At 35.0% G+C, this 23,389-nt stretch overlaps 1 protein-coding gene across 1 annotated transcript in view; it reads left to right on the top strand.

Annotated features, from left to right (window-relative positions):
* LOC150108540 (V-type proton ATPase 21 kDa proteolipid subunit c''-like) overlaps positions 1-23,389 on the top strand; it is a 167,154-nt gene that overhangs the window by 81,509 nt on the left and 62,256 nt on the right. Inside the window, exon 4 of the mRNA XM_090415972.1 lies at positions 22,382-22,529. Coding sequence (XP_090272098.1) covers positions 22,382-22,529 — 148 coding nt within the window. The remainder of the gene's footprint in view (positions 1-22,381; positions 22,530-23,389) is intronic.

The following is a 23,389-nucleotide window of genomic DNA, read 5'->3' as shown; positions in this document are numbered from 1 at the left end:
TTTTCTTCAATAATTTTTGTGTATTTTAGTCTACAGTTCACATCTGAGAGCTGCTCAACTTTTATTCACTTTAAAACTTTCTAACATGTTATTCTTTATAATATGAAATTTACTTTTATCCTATTCAAGACTAAATAGTGATCACTTCCAATTTCAAGTCCTCTGTACACTCTGGTATCCTGCACCAGGGAGAAAACATCACTATCAACAATAACATAGTCAATGAGACTTTTTTAATTCCTTGCCTCTTCTCTCCATGTGAATTTGTTCACATTTTTATGTTGGAACATGGTGTTAGTAATAACCAGTCCATGTCCTGAGCAGAATCCAGTTGGTATTTGCCATTATTATTGGCTTTGCTCTTTTCTCCAAATTTTCCCGAAATATTTTTGTATGTCTGAAAATCATTTCCTACTCTGCTATTTAGATCCCCAACAAGGACCAACTTTTCCTTTTTTCATTGTGTCAGTTGCTTTTTCTAAAGCATCAAAAAATTTCTCCACTTCTACCTTAGTAAAACCTTCTGTTGGACCATAGGCACAAATAAGTCTCATTGTCCAGTTCCCCATTCTCATATTTGCCCACGTTACTCTACTTGAGACTGACTGCCATTCAAGAAGATTAGCCTTGTATTTTGTGTTGAATACTATGGCTACTCCTTCTTTTCCTTGATTGTCATTGCCTGAATATAACATTTTGTATTTATTGCTCAGAAAGATCTCACCAGTTTTGGTCTTTTTTGTTTCAGTCACCCCTATTATGTCGATCTGGTACTTATCTAATTCCTCAGCTAGCTCCATTTCTTTGCCATTCAGGCTTCTTATGTTGATAGTACCGATCTTTAACTCTGGTGTTGTTGAGTTGGGGGTGTGCTTTCAGATATGTTCATAAGGGTCAACGCTATATAACTGAGAGGAGATCTGCACATAGCCTTTAAAGGAATGCGGAGAACCGACCAGGGCTTCTGACCTAATGTCCAATCCTAAACCTTCTCATGGTGCACCCTATGGGGTATCTACCTGGATACTGAACGAAGGAGGATGGGCTGGCAATTTGGGATTTAGCCGACCAAATTGTATTCTTATTGGCTTAAACCAATATAGAAAATGATGGTACAACATGACAAATAACATTTTAGAATGTTGAAATTAAAGTTTTACTTCAAAAATAAACAGTGTTTTAATTTATTTCCCTATACGTCGTTTTGACTTTTTGTAGTATTTTTGGTGTGTATTGAGAGTGGCGGTAAATTCGGGACTGGCTCGTGCGGCAAAAGCTCTAGCTACACCACTGTAAAACTATCTACATGAAATTGTTCTCTGATGATGTTATAAACAGAATATAGCTTTGATGTAGTTTTTTTAATTTATTTTATTTTTATTTTATTCACTAGAGGTCAGATTAGTAGAATAACTGTTCATCATATTGTTTATTTCGCATACTGTTGGAAATGTAATGTAGCTTGTCTCTGTATATATGCGTGTATACTCCAGATGATGACCTTAATATGAAAGTCATAACGTTGGTGAAATTAAAGTAATTATTTCTAACACTGTAGTCTCCATAATTTGTCTGAAATGAATGCCAATCACCGTGTAAAGGAAAGGATTCTGATAATTCATGGAGACTTGATGCACAAGCGATGCAATTAATGTGGTAAGCTAAAGATGCATGTCTCTGTTTTGATTAATCGACTGGCATTTTTAAACGTTGTAGAGACAGTATCTTATTCCCAACTGCAAGCTGAAAAGAAAATTCACCTCGACAAAGGCACTAAGAATATATCACTGTATGGAGAAAGTGTGACAAACTGAATAACCAAATTGCAAAATCCAAAAATTCCAAATTGCAGTATCTTTCCACAGCACATTAGAAGGCAACATGGAAAATATACATTCTTAAAGATCCAGTTAATGAAAAGTATAAGGGTATCATTGAAGCAATAAACATAACATCCAACAAAATTCTTGGAAACAGCAACAAAAAAGACTCGGGGGAAAAATGGATTACCCCTGAAAATGAAAAATTTATATACGAAAGAAATAAAGCAAGAAAATTCTACCGCGTAAACAGGAATGAAATAAATAAAGATAAATTAGATATTTTTAAATAACGAGGTCAATGAACTAATGACCATAGACAAAGAAAATCAAATAAATACTGCGAGGAACTTGAAAATTATAATAAAACTGGGGATAGATACTAGAAACACTTTTCAAATGATAAATTATATCCGTCACCATCAAACAAAAAAGAAGTGGAAATATTGTCACACATGACAAAAACGGTATACAGCTATCAGTAAATTCGAACATGATGAAAGAATGGAGAAACTACTTTCAAGAATTACTGAATGTTGATAATCCCCAACATTCAAGACAGCTAGCAGACCTGCATCTAACCACCACTCTACCAATAAATTGTGAAGACTTCACTGAAAAGGAACTAAAAATAGCAACAGATCAAACCAAAGCAGGAAAGTCCCCAGGGATTGACGAAATTAGAATTTAATCTTTCAAAAATGCTGGGTATAATACATATTCCAATCTCTTTGCCATAATGAATCAAGCTTTAAACAATGGAATAATACCTCAACAATGGAAACAAGGCCTTATTGCCCCTATACCCAAAAAAGAGCAGTCTTAATAGAATGGATAACTACAGAGGTATTACTTTCTATTACTACCCAAAAAGGGACTTTATAGACTTCAAAAAAGCATTTGACTCCATTAATAGAGAAGCAATGTTTAAAATACTCAGTTTCTATGGTCTACCCTCAAAACTCATACAAGCAATCTCAGCACCTTATAAAGATTACAATGCTACAGTAAACTTTAAAACAGAAACATCTGAATCATTTCCAGTGACAACAGGAGTCCTGCAAGGTGATGTACTAGCACCTTATTTGTTTTTAATATGCTTGGACTACATCTTCCAGACCATCAACACAGAAGATCTTGGTTTTAACATTAAAACATCCACCCACACCATGCAAATAACTGATCTTAGCTTTGCTGATGATGTTGTACTTATTGATACAGAACCAACAAATGCACAAAAACATATCAGTCTTCTAGAGGCACAAGCTAAACTTAATGGTCTGCAGATCAATATCCAAAAGTCCAAAGTATTCTCAATAGGTTGTGAAAACTTTATACTTCATATCAACAATAAACTTTAGTAAGAGTAAAGGACTTTCAATACCTTGGATTGTACATCAGCAATACAGAAAGTGATAACAGAAAACGTAAACAGCTGGCTCTAGTCTTATGGAAATAAGAAACTCCGCCCCATCTGGAAATCATCATTAGTATCATTAAAGACAAAATTAAGACTGAACCATGCAACCAGTAGATCTGTCTTCTTGTATGGTTCTCAAACCTGGACAGTAAACACCAAAAAAACTACAGATCTAATTAACTCCTTTGGAACTACATGTCTCAGACTGATCCTTGGATACACCTGGATGGACCGCGTCACTAACTCTGCTGTGCTAAATCTGGCTAAACAAGAAGTCAGTATAGTCAAAAAAAAACTACAACTCAGATGGCTTGGGCATCAACTCAGACATCCTGAAGTCTCGCCCTTTTTGGAATCCCTCATCCTGTACAAACCAGAAGATGGCAAACGCAGTAGAGGAAGACCACGCAAACAATTTTGGCAATACATATGTGAAACCATCAGTAGGCTGAACTGCAAACCTCCATCCGACATCTACCAGTTAGCTCAAGATAGAGAGACTTAGAAGACCATAAATTGCAATATTTAATTTTTAATATTCTCTTTTCCCTTTACACATTGTATCATATTGTGAATAAACTATGTCTGTATGTATGTAGAAAGTGATGCTCAGAGCAGATTCACACTATTCGCAAAAACTTAGCATTTCCTCAAAATCAGTTTTCAAATTTAAAATTGGAACTTTTAAGTTGTTTAAATCCAGATATTCGGAATATCCTTGAGAGGATTACTGACACTAAACTTTGTTTCCTTGAAACAAAGAAAGCAAAAGTCTATGAAATTTGGATACAAATTTCATTGACTTAAAGATTGACAATATTCAGATAGTCAATGGACAAATTTGAATTCTCCATATTGAATGAAGACAGCCAACCAGCCAGTGATAATAATAGAAGATAACAACAACCAACCAGAATTAAGTGATAACAGGAGCCACTAGCTGCCTTCAATGAACAGTCATGTGATCAACCTTTAACCATGTCCTCAACATGAACTCTCGCTACTTAGTAAAGGCTTAAAATTTTCTGTGGCATCCAGGACTATTAACAAATTAGATTTTATATACCATATTGAAAAAAGCTTAAGATTTCTCCCAACCACCATAGCTGACAAAATACACTTGGAATCCTCAAAGATTTTAAATAATACTAAAACAATAGCTAGCAACCTAACCAAATCTGAATTGGCAGCTGTGAAATTCTTAAAATCAAATCAGGACATTGTAATCACTAGAGCTGATAAAGGCAGTGCAGCTGTTATTTTAAACTGAACTTAGAAAAAATGAATTAATTAATCTCAGACAACATTACCTATCAATTTGTTAACTATAACCCAACTAATCGGATAAAAAGAAAATGAATAAATTACTTAAATCGGCCACTTCTTGCCCCAGGGATACAGTTAAAAAAAAACTACTTCCGCACTACACTCATTCTGCGAGATTTATGGTTTACCCAAGATTCACAAGCTGAATGTAACCGCTCCAGCCAATAGTTGGTGTAGACAGCCCAATTATCAACTGGCCAAGAAACTAGCATCAACATTCAAGGAGTTGGTAGGTCATTCTCCCTCCTATATTAAAAATGCACAACGCTTTGTAAACAAAAAGACATCACACTGGAAAAAAAGTGATTTATTAGTTAGTTTTGATGTCTCTGACAACTGTCTCAATGACACGTTTCTTCTTTTACATGTCTCTGACAACTGTCTCAATGACACGTTTCTTCTTTTACAGGATGAATTCCTGCCCAATATCACAATGCTCTCTGCACATGTACTACATTCTTGCTATTTTGTGTGGCAAAACAATTTCTACCTACAAAAAGAAGGCACAGCCATGGGCTCACTATTATTCCCCCCCCCCCCCATTTGTTAACTTTTATATGGAAGCTTTTGAGCAATGTGCTCTAGATTCCTTTACTTTAAAACTCAAAGTCTGGCTTAGATACGTTGACAGTGTTTTCACCATCTGGTCCCATGACTGCCAAACATTAGATACTTTCCTCAGCCACTTAACAAACAGCACAAATGCATACATTTCACAATTGAGACTGAAAGTCTGAACACACTTCCTTTTCTAGATACACTTGTCACACGTCTTCCTTCTGGCAGTCTTTCCTTCACTGTTTACTGGAAGCCTACACATACTTGCCAATATATACACACAACTCTACCACCCAATACAAAAACTAGGTGTCATTAACACACCAAAAAACAGTGCTTTGAAGAACTACTCCAGTATTTATTTCATGTGCGAACTACAGAAAATGAAAGAGCATACATATAAATGATTAAAAGCATACATATTAAAGAAATAGACATTAAAAGAATAGGTATTAAAAGACAAAAATGCCACTTACATAAAATATTATGCAAGAACATAAAATGTCAATTTTCATTCATCCAGTGACTAATATACTTTAAAGCTGTTTCATTACGCTGCATTAAATCTTCTCGGGTACGTATATTATTAATGTCTGTTAGGCAGCATTGCAGAAGATGTTCCATGGTTTGTGTTTCGCCACATGAGCAGCTGTCATTGTCTGTGTGGCCATATTCTGCTTTGATCTGCCCATTCTGGAATAAAGTCTGTTCAATGTCTTCCATCTTTGCCAGTGTTGATTTAAGCTGGAAGGAAGAGATTCGTTTGAGTTCAGAGCCTCTGGAGAATGTTCTTGCCACATTTTTGACCTTGTAGCTTTTATGAAATCAACCAACGGTTCCACTAAGTGAATACAACTTTTCCTTGATATTAGCCTCCTGCGTACTTCAACATGTTTATACAAAGGATGTCGTTCATTATTTAGTTGTTGTTTCTGGTCATATCTATTCTGTGTAGTCCTTCTGATGTGAGGAGGTGCAATACCAGACAATGAGTATAGATGGTCAATTTTTATGGGCTTAAGGCAGCCGGTAATGTGCCAACATGTTTCATCAAGAACCTTGTCAAAAATTTTGACGTGATGATCTAGCATACTCGGCTGTCAAAAAGCGAAGTGCCAGTGCAGAGGTGCACAGTACTTTTGTGGACTTGCAGAATATTATTGTGTGTTTGAGTTTTAGCTGGTGTCTCTGTGTCACTTATAATTTAAGGTCCTATCTAGTGTAACACCTAGGTAAGTTGGATTTGGATAATTGACCAATTTCACACATTCCATTCTATATTGAACTCTCTCCTCACCTCCCTATTATTGAGATGGAAAAGACACATTTAGTTTTTACTGGGATTTGGTTTTTCTTATAGTAAACTGTAACTGTTTCTAGTTCTTGTGTGAGCTTCTCAATGTCATCAAAGGATTTTGCGTGATAATCTATTGCTCGGTCATCTGCATATAAGAAGGTCATTAGTATATATTGAGGAGGAGAGATAGCACACTTCCCTGGGGTAGACCATTTTTCTGGATATGTCTTCTGCTCTTTTTTCCTTGAAAACTCCAGTGAACAAGCACTTAAAGATGAATTAAAAGTTATCAGCAATACTTTCCTGAAAATGGCTATAGCGAAAACAGTATCAACTAAATTCATCACAAGACCTCACTTAAAAACAAAAATAAACTAGATTGCAATAAAACTGTAACATTCCATATATTAAAGGGGTATCATATAAAATAAATAGAATACTGCAGAAATACAACCTTAATGCCACCTTTAAACCTCTTGCAAAATTAAAAGAACTTATTCATAAATTTAAGGAGGCCTGTGAAATTCTTATCAACCACCCTAATCTTAACATTAATGATGGTCTAAAAATCCCAAGAATATGGAAGGCAGATATTCTACACATATAATCTTTTTGTCCAAGAGTTAATTAAAAATAGCACTAAATAATCCAGGATCTTTATTCTAATATAACAACTCTTATGTTAAATCAGGACACCACGTTTGCTGTAGTAAAACTATCTATATGGATTTGTTCTCTGATAATGTTATAAATAAAATATTTATTTGACATAGTTTTTTTTCTTTTTCACTAGAGGTCAGGCCATTAGAATAATATTGATCAAATCATTGTCTCTTTGGCATACTGTTCTAAATGTAATATAGCTTGTACGTGTGTGTGCGCGTGCACACACACACCAAATGCTGATCTTAATATGAAGTTTGAAACTTCAGGAAATTAAAGTAATTATTTCTAACACAATTATAGTCTCCATAATTTGCCTGAAATGAATATTGTAGAGAAAGCTAAGTATGAAAAGAAACTAGCTCTTCAAACTAATGACAACCCAAAAGAATTCTATAGTTATGCTGCTAATGAAAGAAAGAAAGAATGAATATGAAAGAATAGTTCTACTGAATTCAAATGGTTTGCAGGTTGGCAGATGCAGAAGAGATTGCTTACTTGATGAGTGGCCATTTTGCTAAAGGCTGTTAACATGGTGTACACAACATCGAGCTCACTACTGTCTCTTCACTGGATGAACAAATTCAGGTGTTTGGCGAGGTTACTTGAGCTGCTAAACTGAATAAGAATTTGGCAATAGGGACTGATGGGATATCAGCAGAGATTCTAAGAGTATTCAGCTGAACTGTGTTCCTTCAACCAGGCTGTATAATTTTGCATCTCTTAGAACAGGAACATTCCACAGGATTGGAAACAATGTATGACAATCCTACTGCACAAGGGGTGGTGAACCAATGCAACGAACAGCATTGGTTTACTAAGGTAATTTTTGAGCAACTAACTCGCATTTTATAATAATATTGTCGAGTTAGACAAAGAGAATGGATACAGCCTGGAAGACTGTTGCATAAATTGGAGAATGTGAGATTGGATTATAAAATCTTAACATGGATAAGAGGATGGCTGACTGACATGTACCTTCAAGAGGTGTATAGGCTACTTTGACACTACTATGTGATTAAGGTTACATTGTTACTAATCTCCTATCAACAGTTTTCCTCAGACTTAGTCTCTGACTTGTCAACACTGCAATATTGTCATATCTAACATTTTGGTCTCCTAAGGTACTTCTGAATCATTTCACCTAGATAGCGTAGTCTTCCTCTGGGTCTTTTTTTTTTGTGCTATCATCTGACACCTGTTTAAGTGACCATATTATCACTTTATATTAGCCATGCATGCACATTCTCGAATGTTAACAATGTCAAGTTCTTTCCAAATATCCTCATTTTTAATATATTGCTGCCATTGATGCCATCTGTTCACTCTCCTAAATCTTTCTCAGAACTCTCATATTTGTAGCTTCAATCATTGATCAAGCTGTAAAGTTGAAAAAACTGTAGATCAGTTTTTTCCTACAAACAAAAAGTAAAATAAATTTAAAAATAGAACACAACTGACCTTCACATTTTTGCATTCAGGCATGTTAATTGTTAATATGTCGTTATGGTTCATATAGTGATTTCTGACATGACCATTTCAACTTGTAACGGGATCATCAGAACTGTGTGGGATAAAAATAGGAATAGAGTGACTGATGCAGAGGACATAGTGGAATTGTTCAATGAACACTTTATTGGAGTATTTCATCCTGGAGGAGTCAAATTTTAATACTAGAGGGATAGGGCAGGTTCAAGGTTTAGAGGTGTAGGAGGAGAGTGTGTTCCACATACTGAGTATTCTGGATGTTAGTAAAGCTGTGGGACTGGATGGTATTTCACCACGAGTTTTGAGAGAATGTGCTAAGGAACTGACAGGACCTTTGACCTGGCTTTTCAATGAAAGTCTGGCTGCGGGAAAGGTGCCCATGGAATGGAAGGAAGGTAAGATAGTGCCATTGCATAAGGGCAGTAGCAGACTGAAAGTGTCTAATTATAGGCCAGTTTGTGTGTCATCAGTAGTTAGTAAGATCTTGGAGAAAGTGGTGAGGGACTGTATACAGCATTGGGCAGATGAGGATAATGTTATCTGTGAGAGTCAACATGGATTTGTAAGGGGGCGCTCTTGTTTTAGTAATATGCTAACCTTTTATAATAAAGTTACAAGAGCATTAGATGAGGGAAAGGCATATACTGCCATTTTCCTAGACTTTAGCAAAGGCATTTGACAGGGTGCCACATGATAAGCTGATATTCAAGTTGCAGCACATGGGGTCTGGATGTCAGATTGGTCAACTGGATTCAGGATTGGATGTCTGATAGGTATCAAAGAGTTGTGTATGGTGGAGCAATATCAAAGAGGCAGAAGGTTACAAGTGGGGTTCCACAGGGCTCAGTACTGGGACCTATATTGTTTAACCTTCATATCAATGACATTGTCCGTGGATTGCAAGGGGATATTCAGTTGTTTGCAGATGATGCGAAGCTGGGAAGGGTTATTAGTAATAGTGCAGATGTGGTAGCCCTGCAAGAGGATTTGAATAATCTAGATAGATGGGCAAATGAATGGGGGTGTCAGTTTAATGCAGCAAAATGTAAGGTCTTGAGATTTGGGACACATCGATGGGATGCTGCATACTTTATGGGAGGAGTTAAACTGGAGGAAGTAGGGGAGACGAGATCTGGGGTTGATGATTGATAGAAACCTGAAATTTAGGGGACATATTGCAAAGGTAGTGAAGGTAACACAGAGGATTGCTGCAATAATGAGGACACTGACCTGCAGAGATAAAATGGTTATCATTCCATTGTATAAGACTCTGATCAGACCACACTTAGACTATTGTTCTCAGATCAGGTCCCCAGGATTTGAAGGGGATAAATTAACTGTAGAAAGGGTACAAAGGCAGACGGATAGAAGAAGGAGAGATGATATGATTGAGACTTTTAAACTGTTGACAGGTGGTTACAGGGTTGACACTGGGGAGTTCTTTCGCTTGGTTGAACAACAGGAAGGAGTCATGACAAGGGGGCCATCCCTAGAAGTTATGAAAGGAATCTGTGAGAAAAGGTTGAGGAGTGGTTTCTTTGCATGGAGGGTGGTTGAACCATGGAATGCATTGCCTGATGGAGTGGTGAGAGCGAGAACGGTCAATGCGTTTAAGGAGTGGTATGATAGACTTTGTGTTTCCTAGGAGGGACCTCCCTCGATGAGTCTTGATAGACTTGTTATTAATTAAAAGAAACACACGTATTAACCACAGTGAGAATTATTTACTTGTAAATATTTCATCCTAAGTATCTTAGGACATCATCAGTACAGTAGTTTCAACAATAATAGGAATAACATACAGTTAGGGTGCATGATTACAATAGAATCTCATTAAACGTGCGTAACATGTTACAGAAATAAAAAAAAAAAACTAATAATAATTATTTTACACAATTTTGTATGACAATTTCCCATACTTTAGGGATAGTAGGAATGTCGTTGCAGTTTAAATTTGGTCTGTGTAGTAGGGCTTCAGAACTTTCTTTATATAAACGTTCATGTTTATATAAAGATCTATGTAAAAGTTTAGACTTTTCCCAATGGATCCAATGGCTTGGATTTTAAATTCATGTTGAGAGAGGCTAGATTTCTGAGGTTTAAAAAGACGAATGTGGTCTTGATGTTCCGAGATGCATTTCTGAACAGACCTTCCTGTCCGTCCAAAGTAAGACAATTTGCATGAGCATGGAATCTCATAAACGCCAGGCAACATCAAAGGTGAGAGTTTGTCCTTAGGTCCTTAGGAGAAAGACTAAAACTTAAGACATACCATGCCAGACCTCCTAGAATTTATGGATTACCTATGCTACACAAAACTAATGTTCCACTCAGACCTGTCGTAGACTGTAATAGCAGTCCAACTTACAAGTTATCAAGATTCTTATCTAACCTTTTCCGTCCTCACATAGGCCACTCAGTCTCTTCAATCAAAAATTCTACAGAGTTTCACACAAAAATGAAAGACATTCAACTGTCAAAAACTAACTTGTTAATCAGCTTCGACATTGTCTCCCTCTTCACGAATATTCCTGATAAAGAAACAATACAATTACTAACTCAAAAATTTCCATCTGATATAGTTGAATTGTTGAAGTTTGTTATTGCATCAGGTTACTTCACCTGGAAAGGTCAAATTTACAAGCAAGAAGAAGGAACAGCAATGGGATCTCCTTTATCACCAAACCTAGCCAACTTGTTTCTAGAAAACCTTGAAGAAAAAATATTCATTTTTGAACCCAAACCAAAAATTTGGTTAAGATATGTCGACGATGTATTTGCAGTCTGTGATCATCCCGAACATGAATTACTACTGTTTCTAGATAAAATTAACCTTCTTCATCATCGCATCAACTTTACGTTAGAAAAAGAATCTCCACAGGGTATCTCCTTTTTGGATTTACACATTCAAAGAAAAGAAGACGGTTCCATCGCCATTTCTGTCTTTCGCACGCCTACATTCACAATTCTTCCGCTCATCATCCATCTCAGAAATCAGGCATTATTAAATCACTAGTTTCCAGAGCACACAAATTCTGCTCCTCTGAAGAATCTCTAAACCAAGAATTAGAAGTAATCAAAAATACAGCCATTCTAAATGGATATAATCCTAAAACAACTCAAAAAATCATCAAAAAAAAATCCCACACATCAAACCAGACAAGAAGTCTATAGGATTCCCATACCTTACGTCAAAGGCATCTCCGAACGTCTTTCTAAAGTCGTGAAGAAATACAATTTTGCCACTACTTACAAACCTATCAACCAAATTTACAATTTGTTACCTTCTCCTAAGGAGAAACTCTCACCTTTGATGTTGCCTGGCGTTTATGAGATTCCATGCTCATGCAAATTGTCTTACTTTGGACAGACAGGTAGGTCTGTTCACATCTTGGAATCTCGGAACAGGTAGGTCTGTTCACATCACATCAAGACCACATTTGTCTTTTTAAACCTCAGAAATCTGGCCTCACTCAACACGAATTGAAAATCCAAGTGATAGGATCTATTGGGAAAAGTCTAAACTTTTACATAGATCTTTATATAAACATAAACGTTTATAAAGAAAGTTCTGAAGCCCTACTACACAAACCAAATTTAAACCGCAATGACGTTCTTACTATCCCTAAAGTATGGGAAATTGTCATACAAAATTGTGTAAAATAATAATTTTTTTTTTTTTTTTTTTTTTTTTACTTCTGTAACACTTTACGCACGTTTAATGAGATTCTATTGTAATCATGTACCCTAACTGTATGTTATTCCTATTATTGTTTAAACTACTGTACTGATGATGTCCTAAAATACTTAGGATGAAATATTTACAACTAAATAATTTTCACTGTGGTTAATACGTGTGTTTCTTTTAATTATGATCTCACCACAGGTTTCGTTATTTAAAAAAAAAAAATAAAAAATAATAAAAAATAATAATAATAATATCATAGACTAGTGTTTCTTAGAAAGGACCTCCCACAATGAGTCTTTTGACTCCACGGAGGCCTGAATAGTAATACTAAGTCAAGCACTAACTGTCTTTGGTTATTAAAAATCAGAATCCCCCAAACTTTAGGTATGACTAAGCCTTCATTCCAGTTTACATTATATTTAACTTTATATATATATATATTAACTTTAACCAACATAAACATTTTTTATTTTGGTTTAAGCCAATAAGAATACAATTTGGTCGGCTAAATTCCAGATTGCCAGCCCATCCTCATTCGTTCATCATCCAGGTAGATACCTAACAGGGGTGCACCACGAGAAGATGAGGATTGGACATTAGATCAGAATCCCTGATCAGTTCTCCGCATTTCTTTAAAGGCTATGTGGAGGCCTCCTCTCGGTTATATAGATTTGACCCTTAAGCACCCCCAGGAACCAAACCTTGGAGATTCAGTGGCAAGCCCTAAAGAAAACACTGATTGATTCAGCCAGAGAGGCATGTGGTGAGGTTGTCTGTAAGGATAGAAAAATTAGAACTCCATGGTGGACAGGAAGTTAAAGAGGCAGTGAAAGAAAAGAAGAAAACATATCAAATTCCTGGCAAATAAGTCAGCGTGTGCTCTTAGAGAATACAGAAACAAATGTAAGAAAGCGAAACACCGTGTAAAACTAGCTGAACAAAAGTCATGGGAGGAATTTGGTAAGAACATAGAAAATAAATATCAAGAAGGTGGCAAGATATTCTGGAGGTTGTTAAAGAAGTTTAGAAATGGAGGAAAGAGTGCTGTCAAAGGAATTACAGATGATAAAGGTGATATGAAATAGGAGAAAAAGATATCCTTGAAGTATGGAATAATTACTCCGAAAAATTGCTAAATGAAACAAGCAGTGATGACAGCACAGTGGCAAAAAACATTCCTGACCAGGCATGCAGTCAGGAATACATATCCATACTTGAAGTAGAAAAAGCCATCGAAAGCCTGAAATGTGGAAAGGGAGCAGGAGTAGATGATATTCGAACAGAAATGCTCAAGTATGGAGGTATAAAAGTCTTACAGTGGCTGCACTGCATAGTTCAGAAGGCCTGGACAGAGGGACGAATTCGAGATGATAGGAGTAGAGTACCCATATATAAAAAGAAAAATAAAACTGAATGTGAGAATTACAGAGGTATTTCTCTACTGAGTGTTCCTGGTAAGATATATCCAAGTATACTTGAGAAACGGTTGAGAAGGATTGTGTGAAGAGAAGCTTGGTGAAGAACAAGCTGGATTCAAGCTAAATAGAGGTTGTCAAGATCAGATTTTCACTTTAAGACAAATAGTTGAGAAATTGTGGGAGTATGTCAAAGATGTGTACTGAAGTTTTGTAGATCTGGAAAAGGTATATGACAAGGTTCCCACACTAAAGTTTTTCAAAACCCAATCATATGGGGTGAATGACACATTATACAGAGCAAAACATAGTCTATATTTAAGTTGTCACTCAGCAGTTAGAATTGAAAAAAATACATGAAGACGATTTGATTTAAAATCAGGGGATGCACATTATCTCCACTTTTATTCATCATCTATATGGATTGTATTATGAAAGAAAGTGGCATCAAGCCTGATATTAGAATTGGAGATATCAAACTTGCTCTTGCTTTATGCAGATGTTGTTGTACTCCTAAACACATCTAGTGCAAGTCTCCCGGATTCACTAACTAAATTGAATAACAGCTGTAACAAATTTGGCATGAAAATCAGCAATAAAAAGAACAAAATTATGAAAATAGGCAGGAGTATAGAAAACTTCAGCTGCATTCTGAATGGAGATTCTATAGAACAAGTAAAATATTTCAGCTGTTTAGCCACAGTTTTTAGTGAAGGTGGCAGGTTAGATCTGGAAATAGATAACAGAAAAAAGCAAAGTTGGTATGGTGGGTAGCCAGCTGAATAAATTTATATGGAATAAGAGAACAGTATACAAGACATTGTTTAAATCAATTATGGATCTGAGAGTTGGGTTAGAAATAAAGCACTTGATCAAAGACTAGAGATTACAGGTATGAGATTTCTGAGAAATAATAGGGGAGTGAAATGATGGTATCAATGGCAGAATCATATTAAAAGTAAAGATATTAGAAAGGAACTTTACATTATTAGCATTCAAGAATATGTCAGCAGAGGTAATCTAAGGTGGTATGGCCATTTAAATAGAATTGGTGAAGAAAGCAAAACAGGTGTTTGATGGCAAGAAAGAGACACAGAGGAAAACCAAGGTCTAGGTGGATTGATTTGGTCAGAAGTGCTTTAGAAGCACAAAATGTTAGATTTGAGTGCTCAAATATTGGAGTACTCGCAAGTAATAGATTGATTTGGAGGATAATTGTTGATAAGAGATTAATCGTGTCGTGCTGTCATAGTAACCGGAATGTCCCATTGATGATGATGATGATAAAACTGTTTTCCTTGCAGTACAGTATTGTGTCTGTGGAGGGAGATATTTTTTTGCTATATATACTACAGCTATATACAGGCACTTTTTATTATTGGTTAGTTTAAATATACCAACCAATCCCGGACCAAACAGAACATTTGTCTCTGCCCATCATGAATGTGTTAAGATATCTAAGTATTTTGACACTGTATATTAATGGCAAAATTACATTCCTTAATTTTTTTGTTCTGATTGATTGTTTGAGAGATCATTGAATAGTGTCACTTGTTTACATATTCTGATAAATAGTGAAACTTAAAACTATAAATATTTCATCTGATTGAATCATGAATATTTCACAGGATTCATTCCCCTTTAATAAATTTATATACATATCTTCTTCAACCCACTCATCCCTTAGGATAGATAGTCTTCTGATTAGGGATCATAATAAATTAAGGCATGTCATTCCTCTGCTTCATCCCCTAAGTGCAAGTATTTATGCATGTAGATAACAGGGTTGGTTTGCCTGTTTTGAGGAAATAAACCCAAGTTTAATTAATATACTTGGGATAATAAATTAATAAACCCAAGAGTTTCTGGGTTAAAAAAACTTCCAGTTAATGTATAAGATTGGCTGCCTCACCATTTGATTGAAAAGATCTGATAAAGGTTCTTCATGTTATAGATGGGATTCAAACCCAAGGATTTCCACTCAAAGGGCTTCTCTACCTACTGAGGTTCATACAGTTTATACAATAATGAATATAATTGTGGACTTAAGGAACATCTTTATAATAATAATATATATATAAAAAAAAAAAAAAATTCAGCTGAAGTGATTCAATGTCTGAGGATGCTGCAATCTCAGATTCAATTCCTTCATATTAGTTGTGTTATCAAGGAAGGAAATATTGCAGTAGGTGATAAAGAGAAAAACCTGAAGTTTCCAGTAAAGATTATTCTAAAAAAAAAAGGGGGGGGGCTGCTAAAGACAGAAGTCACTACAAAGTTCATATTTTCAGAAACAAAAAATAAGAGAGATATTTTTCTCTTTTATAAATATTTGTATAAAAATGAATTAGGTCACATTTAGGGAACAACAGCTCATTTTAATAAAAAGGACAAGAAAAAACAGTGTGTGCTTGTGTTTTCCTTGTCTTTAAGTTATGTTTTGAAATAAATATTTGATTTATTTATAATTTATATTAATATTATTAAATTAATACTGGCAGAAACATGTAAAAAAGTAAAACAGTTTAATAAATCAATAACTGGTTTTTGTACAACACTGTCATGTGTACTTCTTCAGATTGATACAATAAATACAAAGAGATGCTAACATGGAGATTTCTAAATAAATCAGTTTTTTAATTCATGCAACAATGTTAAATGCAGGAACGAGATATCATGAGCATGGGTCATTGTTACAGTATATAACATTTTGTCTCATAGCCTAATTCATCAATATGTCGATCTTTATGTATGCTGCCCAGAGCCAATTTAATGTCAGGCCTTGGTTTTTTATTACACTAGGTCAGACGTATCTTCTCACTAGCTCTTTAATTTTGCATACATAAGTATTAAATTCTATGTATGGTATTTTGGTGAGTTGCCAAATTTTATATTAATATTTTTTCTTCAGAATAAAATTTTTTATACTTTTGTCATGTTTTTATTATTATTTTATATAACACCTCCAGGGAGTCCAAAGACTCATCTAGGGAGGGCACCTACTCTACAACTCTCTGTCTCCACCACTGCAAATACCTTCATTATCTACACCAACACCATCTACCGCCTACCACCACCAGTATTTTCACAGACAATCCCAAACATCCATGCCCACGGCGGGATTCGAACCCGCAGCCTTATGGCTGGAGATCAGATACGCTAACCACTTGGCCAATTTTATTTTATTTTCAATAACATTTTTGTTTATTAATATTTATCTTTCAGTATAACTTTTTTTTTTTAATTTATAATTACAGTAAATTATTGATAATCCAGTATTTAAACATTTTTACTGAATTACCAGTAGTTAGTAAATCTGTAATCTCTATCTTGAATGCATGCAATAGTACTATGAGTACTGTTGCAGGAATGGGATGATATGCTAATACATTTTGAGGATTGGCTAAGTTAGTGTTTGGTTATTTGAAGTTCTGATAATTGAGTGATTACTGTTCAGAAATTTTCTAATTGACAATTTATTTTTTAATCATTGAACAGTATATTTCTTCCTATCATGATTGTTATAACCCAGGAAAAGTTAGTTGATATTGTTCAGACTTCAGAAAAGCTGTTTACAGTAACAATTTCATGTTAACCCATGATTTACACAGCACATAATTTAACAATTAGCATAGTTTCAGAATGTTTAATGGAACAGTTTATAAATTCATAGTATGTAACTTAACCAAAGAATTGAATTTTCAACTTCAAATGACAAACTTGATTTCACACAACATGGCATTTATGATGAATATGCAGACTTTTGACAAGTAAAAATTAATTGTAAAAAGAAATTACATTGGGTTTATTTGACCATAATAATATAAACTGATATAAAAAATTATGGCCATAATAATATAATAATAAAAGCTGACTAGGTTTGACATTACTTCTGGGTTACAATGAACAAAAAATACAAAAGGTTTACATGAACTATAACATTACTGAAATACAGAACATGTAGGAATCATTACAATATGAGTTGAAATGGAAACTATTTGGAGAATGGTTTAGTTATTGTTCAGTGATATGTGCAAGATAGTTGGCTGAAAAGTTAGTGACCTCTAGAAAGATCTAATGAGAGATTTCCAGATATCACATAGGATCATTCCTTGGTTCCTATTAAGTGTGTCTTGTGAATGGATATGAACATAATAGATTTTTATATAGTGTGATATTGTCCTCTATGTAAGGCATGGAGGACAATATCCTGTTCATTGTGTGTGTATGTATAAGAAAAAATATGTATATAAGGAAAAACCCTCTGTTGAATAGAGGGTTTTTTATCCTCAGGTTTTTGCCTTGTCTATGATTACAACTAACAATTCAAAACAGCTGTCAGGCCAGTGAAACCTAATCAGTGTGCTAATAAAATCAAATATATGTGCTCCTGGGCAGAGCTTTTGTGTTTTAAGTTGTGTAAACCAATGTAGATCCGTGCCAAAGTTTGTATTCTCATAAACTCTCGGTTAAAATTCCAAAACCTAAGTTTTGTTTTATTTGGCTATAAAAAGATGAATTTTTAATATCCTCATTATATATTCTTTTTCTATTTATTTTATATCTGTACAATAATTTGGTAGTCTGCTACTACCCATTTGATTTAGATGTTCTATCCATTTGTCTATATTTGTGCAGGTAAAAGCTGTATAACTGAGAGGAGACCTCCACATAGCCTTTAAAGGAATGCAGAGAACCCACCAGGGCTTCTGACCTAATGTCCAATCCTCACCTTCTCGTGGTGCACCCTGTTGGGTATCTACTTTGATACTGAACGAACGAGGATGGGCTGGCAATTTGGAATTTAGCCGACCAAATTGTATTCTTATTGGTTAAACCAAAATAAAAAATGATGGTACAACTTGACAAAATTTCATGCTGGCTGGGGCATCGCCCTGTTAAACAAGGCCCCCCCCCCCCCCGTTGTTTTCGCCAGGGAACCAGGGCGAACAGCAAAAAGTCAGCTACTGGAACAAATCTGAAAACAAACCCCAACTCAACATCACCAGAGTTAAAGATCGGTACTATCAACGTAAGAAGCCTGAATGGCAAAGAAATGGAGCTAGCTGAGGAATTAGATAAGTACCAGATCGACATAATAGGGGTGACTGAAACAAAAAAGACCAAAACTGGTGAGATCTTTCTGAGCAATAAATACAAAATGTTATATTCAGGCAATGACAATCAAGGAAAAGAAGGAGTAGCCATAGTATTCAACACAAAATACAAGGCTAATCTTCTTGAATGGCAGTCAGTCTCAAGTAGAGTAACGTGGGCAAATATGAGAATGGGGAACTGGACAATGAGACTTATTTGTGCCTATGGTCCCACAGAAGGTTCTACTAAGGTAGAAGTGGAGGAATTTTTTGAGGCTTTAGAAAAAGCAACTGACACAATGAAAAAGGAAAAGTTGGTCCTTGTTGGGGATCTAAATAGTAGAGTAGGAAATGATTGTGAGACATACAAAAATATTTTGGGGAAAATTTGGAGAAAAGAGCAAAGCTAATAATAATGGCAAATATCTGTTGGATTTCTGCTCAGGACATGGACTGGTTATTACTAACACCATGTTCCAACATAAAAATGTGCACAAATTCATGTGGAAAGAAGAGGCTAGGAATAAGAAAAGTCTCATTGACTATGTTATTGTTGATAGTGATGTTTTCTCCCTGGTGCAGGACACCAGAGTGTACAGAGGATTTGAAATTGGAAGTGATCACTATTTAGTCTTGAGCAGGATAAAATTGAATTTCATATTGAAAAGAATAACATGTAAGAAAGTTTTAAAGCGAATAAAAGTTGAGCAGCTCTCAGATGTGAACTGTAGACTAAAATACAGAAATATTATTGAAAAGAAAATGAAAGAGTTTGAGAACAGGAATCAAACCTTGGAGATTCAGTGGCAAACTCTGAAGGAAACATTGAATGATTCTGCCAGAGAGGCATGTGGTGAGGTTGTGTGCAAGGATAAAAAAAATCAGAACTCCCTGGTGGGCACAGGAAGTTAAAGAGACAGTGAAGGAAAAGAAGAAAGCATATCAAAAGTTCCTGGCAAATAAGTCAGCTTTTACTCTTACAGAATACAGAGACAAATGTAAGAAAGCTAAACAGTGTGTAAAAGTAGCTAAACAAAAGTCATGGGAGGACTTTGGCAAGAATATAGAAAATAAATATCAAGAAGGTGGCAAAATATTCTGGAGGTTGTTGAAGAAGCTTAGGAATGGAGGAAAGAGTGCTGTAAAAGGAATTAGAGATGATAAAGGTGAGGAGAAAAGATATATTTGAAGTATGGAGTAATTACTTTGAAAAACTGCTAAATGAAACAAGCAGTGATGACAGCACAGTGATAAAAAACACTGACCAGGCATGCAGTCAGGAATACATATCCATACTTGAAGTAGAAAAAGCCATCAAAGGCTTGAAATGTGGAAAGGCAGCAGGAGTAGATGATATTCGACCAGAAATGCAGAAGTATGGTGGTATAAGAGTCTTACAGTGGCTGCACTGCATAGTTCAGAAAGCCTGGATAGAGGGACGAATTCCCGATGATTGGAGTAGAGCTCTGATAGTACCCATATATAAAAAGGGAAATAAAACTGAATGTGAGAATTACAGAGGTATTTCCCTACTGAGTGTTCCTGGCAAGATCTATGCAAGTATACTTGAGAAACAGTTGAGAAGAATTGTGGAAGAAAAGCTTGGTGAAGAACAAGCTGGATTCAGGCCAAATAGAGGCTGTCAGGATCAGATCTTCACTTTACGACAAATAGTCGAGAAAGCATGGGAATATAACAAAGATCTGTATTTAAGTTTTGTCGATCTGGAAAAGGCATATGACAAGGTGCCAAGAGAGAAGCTATTCAATACGCTGCAGTTATATGGTGTCAATGGGGCATTATATCAAGCAATACTTAGTCTTTATTTGAGTTGTGAGTCAGCAGTTAGAATTGAAAGAAGTACAGGAAGATGGTTTAATGTTAAATCTGGTGTGAGACAAGGATGTACATTATCCCCTCTGTTATTCATTATCTATATGGATCACATTATGAAGGAATATGATATTAAACCTGATATCAAAATTGGAGATGTTAATGTCAGCTCTTTGCTTTATGCGGATGATGTTATACTTCTAAATAAATCCGCTACAAGTCTGCAAGATTCTCTGACTAAATTGAATAGCTGTTGCAATAGATATGGTATGAAGGTCAGCAATAAAAAGACAAAGACAATGAAAATAGGCAGAATCATTGAAAATGTCAACTGTGTTGTGAATGGAGAACCTGTGGAACAAGTAAAACATTTCAGCTACTTAGGCACAATTTTTACTGAAGATGGTAAACTAAATATAGAAATAGACAACAGAATCAGCAAAGCTGGTATCGTGGGAAGTCAATTGAATAAATTCATATGGAATAAGAAAGAAATTAGTCGGAACACTAAATTAGCTGTATACAAGACTGTGTTCAAACCAATTTTAACTTATGGATCTGAGAGCTGGGTCAGAAGTAAAACACTTGACCAAAGACTAGAGACCGCAGATATGAGAGTCCTGAGAAAGATTAGAGGCGTGAACAGATGGCATCAATGGCAATATCATATTAAAAATGAGGATATTAGGAAAGAACTTGAAATTGTCAGCATCCAGGAATGCGTTAGCAGAGCTAATCTCAGATGGTATGGTCACGTAAATAGAATGGGAGAGGAAAGATTAGCAAAACAAGTGTTCTCTGCCAGGTTGGCAGGAAAATGACCCAGAGGAAGACCAAGATATAGGTGGATTGATACGGTACAAAGTGCCTTAGACGATAGAAATATAAGATCTGATAATGTTGGAGTCTTGACAAGTAACAGACTGATTTGGAGGAAAATTGTAGATAGGAAGTTAGTAATGATGTAATTTTTTCATGTAGTACTGTCATATCCTGTACACCCCTTGAGGGTACATGGCAGGAATTTGATGATGATAATATATTAGTTTCATATTCAGAGATTGTAAAATTTCCTTGTTTTATGGCCACACATGGTGTATCCAGATGTTTTTCTGAGGAATGATACTTTTTTAAAATTAAATAGAATTAAAATGTGCTAAAAAGTCAATTTTAAATTTTTCCTCACTAAAATACATAACATCTGCTTTGATTTCAGTAACAAGAGCCTTGTTGATCATTGCCGTTAACAATTTAGTTCATTTAATTTTTAAAGAAAATAATGTTTATAGCAGGTTATATAAAACATTAGGTATAGTTAAAATGCAAAATAACTGACATAGCTTTGGCAGAAAATTGTCTGAAAAATGAATATGGCATTTCCATTTTGAGCTAACTTTTAACCAGTCTCAGCTATTATTTCCTGTCATATATAGTAATAAAATGGCTTTGACATCATCATTATACAGTAATTATTGTATATTGAAAAATTATGTAATAAACAGTCATATCTACCTTCTCCATATTCTGCAATCTGATGACAATGTGTGCCTACTTCATCTTCTTGCACATGTAAAGAAGAAATACTTTCTTCACCTCTTATTATGCATGTGGATCTCGGATAACACACTATCTCTGAACTGCAAAGGGAAACATGGTTATTTCAAGAACATTGTCAAGTTATATGAACATTTAATACAAATATGGTAATTACTATACAGATGTCCTGAGTCATTTTGTATATGTGTGTGGAATAATATAAATTTATTTATGCTTTCAGAGGTATTTATACTACTGGAGTTAGTATTGTGGGAGGAGGTGTTAAGGCTCCTCGTATCCGTACAAAGAACCTTGTTAGCATTATCTTTTGTGAAGCAGTTGCTATTTATGGCATAATTATGGCCATTGTTCTTGTAAATCAAATAACGGTAAGATTTTAAAAAATCATTTATTTTTTATCTCTTACAATGAAAATTTTTTGAGTATATTCTTTATAATAATATGTTTGCATTACACCATAAAAATACTAGCTACTGTGGATTAGAGTAGCCTCTTGCAGTGTTTACTGAATAAATTATTCTAAAAAAAAGGTAAGGAATCCTAATGAGCATACAGGATATGGCCAGCTGAACCCACTGAACTTCTTTCTCTGCCATTCCATCTATGGTCGTTTTCTGAAACAGTCTCCCTCATGAAATATTCCCCAAGGACTTCAGCATGACTTCTAGCTGTTTAAAAAAAGAATATAGATAATATCCTTCTCTAATTAACTTTAGCTTCCCCCCCCCACACACAAATACAGTGGTAATGTATTAATGCATTAGAGGTTCTGCAACTTTTTATGTATAAAAAAATATTTATATATATGCGAGTATAAAAATATATTTAAGTATATTATCTGCTTTCTAACCAACAGGCTGTAGGTTCATATCCCACCATGGGCATGGATGTTTGTGATTGTCTTTAGGTGGAAGATGAATTTAATTGCCTGATATGAGACACTGCCTCACTTATGAAAGCCTGAATTGGCTTGAAAAAGTTCCATGTATGTCTCAGGAGCAGGGTTTCTAGAACTTGAAAAAAATAAATACTAAAAAAAATTGTATATATAATATATATAATTAATAAAAATAGTAGAAAAAAAATCCTTAGGTCACCCACAGTATGAATGTACTATAGCTTTACAATTTTTTTTATTTTTTGTGGGTGGGACCACATAATATTTCTACATATTTAAAAATAATACACACACACGTGCATGTGTGTATATATTTGAAACAGATTAAAT

The sequence above is a fragment of the Typopeltis vanoorti genome, chromosome 3, assembly GCF_054136105.1.
Source record: "Typopeltis vanoorti isolate ZY-2024b chromosome 3, IOZ_Tvanoo_1.0, whole genome shotgun sequence".
In the NCBI taxonomy this organism is placed as follows: Eukaryota; Metazoa; Arthropoda; class Arachnida; order Uropygi; family Thelyphonidae; genus Typopeltis; species Typopeltis vanoorti.
Note: the sequence above shows the minus strand (reverse complement) of the source record. Positions and strands in the feature narration are given on the sequence as shown.